Genomic DNA, 4494 nt, shown 5'->3' with positions numbered 1-4494 from the left:
TCTTCATTAATATTATGTCATATGTCATGTAAATATATTAGAGAACAACTCATCTCAAAATTAAAATTTACATTTACTAATTATATGTTAAATTTGAAGTTATAATAACTTTAAAATTTTGATATATCTTTTAATTAATAACTTATTTACAATGATTTATTTAAAATAATTGATCAATAATTATAAATTTTTATTATAAAAGTTTAATTAATTTTATAATCCGTGGTTCCACGGGTTATAAACTAGTATATATATATATATATATATATATATATATATATATATATATATATATATATATATATATATATATATATATTTTTGAAGATAATATAATCATGATTTTTGAAAAGGAAATTTTTATAAGTTGAGATAAGCCCATTAAAGAAGTAAGAACAGAAAGCCCAACTCAACTCATGTGAAATTGGGCCAACCTCCTAAAGGCTGAACCGCTAAAGCGTAAATACGAGCCTCTTCTGCTAGGGTTTGCAATTAATCTCTGTTCGCAGATTAGGGTTTTCAAGCAATTCAACCAGTCAGGCAGGTAGTAGCGGCAAACACATCTCCGTCACCATGGGTCGTATGCACAGCTCCGGGTAACATCTCCTCGCCCATCTGTCTACAGCATTGAAATGTACTGATTTGATCTTCGAAATAGATCTGTGTATGTGGTAGCTATGGAAGTGTATAGTTTTGCTTTTGGAAATGCCTACGATACTCTCTCGTGTCCTCAAAGCACGTTTACTCATGATTTTTGAGTGTGAAACAAGTCATTTTGTCAACGTTAGATTCTTATGAATATGTTATAAACGAAGAACTTCGAACATCTTGTCTTATTGCAGTTGTTCGTGCTAATAAAGTCCTCGTTTCTGACTTTTAGGCTATATAGAAATACTCGGATCATGAATGCTTGTTGATTTATGAGTGTAATGTTTAATTAGCTTGATATGTGATTTGACAGAAAGGGTATTTCCGCCTCAGCTAAGCCATATAAGAGGACTCCGCCAAGCTGGCTGAAGATCTCTCCTCAAGATGTAAGTGAATCTAAAAAATTCATGGTTTATCTTCTTTTGATTTGATTCAGTTTGTTCATGTAATCAATTCTTAGCCTTTTCTAACTGAAACTGTTTGTGTGTTCTCTTAATACTCTTTCAGGTTCAGGACAGCATCTGTAAGTTTGCTAAAAAAGGTCTCACCCCATCCCAGATTGGTGTTATCCTTCGTGATTCCCATGGTATTGCTCAGGTGAATAGCGTAACTGGGAGCAAGATTCTCAGGATTCTCAAAGCACATGGTAAGCATATTATCATTCTCATAATCTCATTGTGTTCTTAATGTTATTCTTTCATTTGTATTAATCTGTTTTGTTTTACTAATTTGACAGGACTTGCACCTGAAATCCCAGAGGATTTATACCACCTGATCAAGAAGGCAGTTGCAATTAGAAAGCACTTGGAGAGGAACAGGAAGGATAAGGATTCTAAATTCAGACTCATTCTTGTTGAAAGCAGGATTCATCGTCTTGCTCGCTACTACAAGAAAACCAAGAAGCTTCCACCAGTCTGGAAATAGTAAGTCCTTTCCCTTTTCTATAAAGTATTCTTGATGCATTTGCATGTTTTTAAAGTGTCTAAATTCATCAAGTTTCTCCCTAAAAGATTGTTTTAAGAATGTTCTGTGTTTTTCTTAATGCAGTGAGTCCACCACAGCAAGCACACTTGTGGCTTAGAAAAGAGTTGTGGGGAATGGAGTTTTGAGTTTAAAAGTTATATTTTTTTTAGTTGGAAGATTGTTCTTGTTTTTCTGGTGATTAGGATTGTTTGGACCATGAAAAGATTTTTGTGTTGTTTGAAGAAATTGTTTTATGAATGTAGTATCAGTTCATGCACTTCTCATACATATGGTTATTTGTCAAGAATTCCCTGATGACCAAAAATTTGTGATTCATCCTACTTTTTAGTTCATAAACTTCCAAAGTTTCCCTTTATGTCTGTTTTTTTTGGTACTACTTTTTACACCTCTCAATTAATAACAGTAGTTTAACTATTTGAGGTTTTGATTGGTTGGATATAACTGTATTTACAAATAATGAGTTATTTGATGCTTAAAGTATATTGTTCTAAAAGTATAACTTTAGGAAAAACCAAGTTATCTTCCATTTTGCAATTTGAGCCTGGGCACTTATGATGATAACTAAATTTCGTCTACTAGCTTCATGGTTTAAGTGACCAGAGAAGCATATAGAAATATAGAAGCATGTCAGGATACAAGAGTAGCATCTATATGGTTCTTTATCTATGCATATTCAAATATCTTACATGATTGAACACCATTCACCATCTATAAATATTTGTTTAAGAAAACATGTTATTAAAGCATTTCATCAAACATATCAGCATGTAAAATTATAGACTTGTTTAATAAATACCAATGTTCTAAATAAGACTTGGTTTGTGGCAATGTTAAGACTCAAACTTTTATGAGTTGAAGCAAGTATATTTATAAGATGTGATTAAGGTGACAGTTTTGTATATAATTAATAATTATGTATATTTATATATATTTTCTAATTTTGTGTGTGTATATATATATATATATATATATATATATATATATATATATATATATATATATATTCATTCATTCTACTATTATTTATTTTTGTTTTAAGGTGACATTTTGTTAAAGTGTAGTGTCAAATATAAGTTTTAGAGCCATGACGAGCTTTTTAAAAGCTTGATAAATACAAAGTTATAATTAACCTTAATGTAGCGTTGGAAATAAAATGACACAGAAAAGGAGAAAATAAAACATCACATACCTTCCAACTTTCATCGTTTCAGGTTAAGCACTTTAACAATTTTGATTATACTAGTGAAAGTGATTTAGGTGATTTGTGTCTAAAGGCACCACATGCTCAAGATTTTCTTATAACTACTCCTATTGACGGTTTTGGCCAATATATGTCGCCATGGAGTATCATGTCATCCTCAAACATCGTCTTATGATCCCTTTATGTTCGGTTAACGGGACTTGATCTGTTTGTCGTAAGGCATGCTTGAACTCCTTTGGGGAGCATGCAGTTCATTGTAAAGAGCTCCCGAGTTTCAAGTACCGACACGATCTGATTAAGGATGTTCTTTTCGACATATTTAGGCACAGGGGTTTCTGCCAAGAAAGAGGCACCTGAGAATTTTCTGACTGACCCATTGAAAGGAAGATCAACACTTAGACCAGTTAATGTTTTAGTATTTGGATGGGCTAGAGGAAAACATGCATGCATGGATCTAACATGGGTTTCCCCTATCGTGGGCTTGGGGAGTAGGGTTTTCACCGTGGGGCAAGCTGCATCAAGCAAAATATAGTTCAACGGGTTATGCATGGTAATGTTATGAGTCCAAGATCTATAAATGTTGTTTTTAAAAAAATTAGTTTTGTCATCCAAAAAGGGGTTGCGACCCAACTTGTTGATCGTTTACCTGCTACGTCTATTTAAAACTTTTTTTTTTATTTAATATATTATCAAAAATGCTTCACAATTAAAAAAAATCAACCAGTTCTACTATTGAAATCGATTCAACAAATTCAACTATCATACTTTGATGAAACAACTATCGAGTATAAATCTAACAAAATAAATTTGTTGTGATAAGAATGAACGAAGAAAGTTATGTTGCAATTTATATATTCGTAACCAACTGATAAAAGGTAAAATTAGTAATCACATAGTCGCTTATTGTTCTTAATTGATTTTATACCCAACAATGGATCCAACGTCTTCACACGGTCACTAATCAAAATAGATTGTAACCATGTGATATCCCACCATCTAAGTGTTTGATGAAAAGGTGAATAGTCATCTCAATGTTTGCATCACAAATAGGACAAAGCATGCGATAAAGATCCATTAGAGCATCCACATCCGAACAAAGTACCTTGCAAAAAATGCCACTTGTCAATATTGAAAGCCAACTCACTAGCATGATTAATCAATTCTTGTAAAACAAAATGGTAGGCCACAATTCTTTTGCAAGACTTTCAAAAGTTGCAAGAGGTAAATGGACCCGACAATTAAAGTTGTATAAGTGGCATCGCAAAAAATTTGAAAGAAGCCCATGCATATTGTCTTACCAGAATTTGTGACATAAAATAAGAAACTAGGTGGGAATCCCCGCGTTGCGGGGGTCGGATGCGACAAGTCTTTCAGCAAAATTGAAATACGAACAAAATAACTTTACATAGGGGTAGTTTAGTCACAAAGATGTTAACGATAACAAAACAGATCGATGCCCTAAACATGATTCATAAATATACCAAACATCAAGGAAAAAACTTGTAATCTAATTGAAGGAGGTAACTATATTCACAATTTGCAGTTAAATCTCACAAAGTGAATGGAATGAATTATAGATATATGCTCCACAATGTATTAAAGTGATCCAGCCACCAGATAACAAATTTATGGGTGCCATATATGGGCATAACCATCTGGTA

At 32.6% G+C, this 4494-nt stretch overlaps 1 protein-coding gene across 1 annotated transcript; it reads left to right on the top strand.

The window, feature by feature from the left end:
- Positions 1-441: 441 nt before the first annotated feature.
- Positions 442-1888, top strand: LOC111898356 (40S ribosomal protein S13). Its single transcript, XM_023894281.3, has 5 exons — positions 442-596; positions 962-1034; positions 1156-1294; positions 1385-1571; positions 1696-1888. Exons 1-5 carry the CDS (start codon positions 574-576, stop codon positions 1727-1729), a joined length of 456 nt encoding a protein of 151 aa, XP_023750049.1. The 5' UTR covers positions 442-573; the 3' UTR covers positions 1730-1888.
- Positions 1889-4494: the final 2606 nt, after the last annotated feature.

The sequence above is a fragment of the Lactuca sativa genome, chromosome 5 (assembly GCF_002870075.4).
Source record: "Lactuca sativa cultivar Salinas chromosome 5, Lsat_Salinas_v11, whole genome shotgun sequence".
Classification (NCBI taxonomy): Eukaryota; Viridiplantae; Streptophyta; class Magnoliopsida; order Asterales; family Asteraceae; genus Lactuca; species Lactuca sativa.
This window is presented reverse-complemented; position numbering and strand designations above follow the sequence as displayed.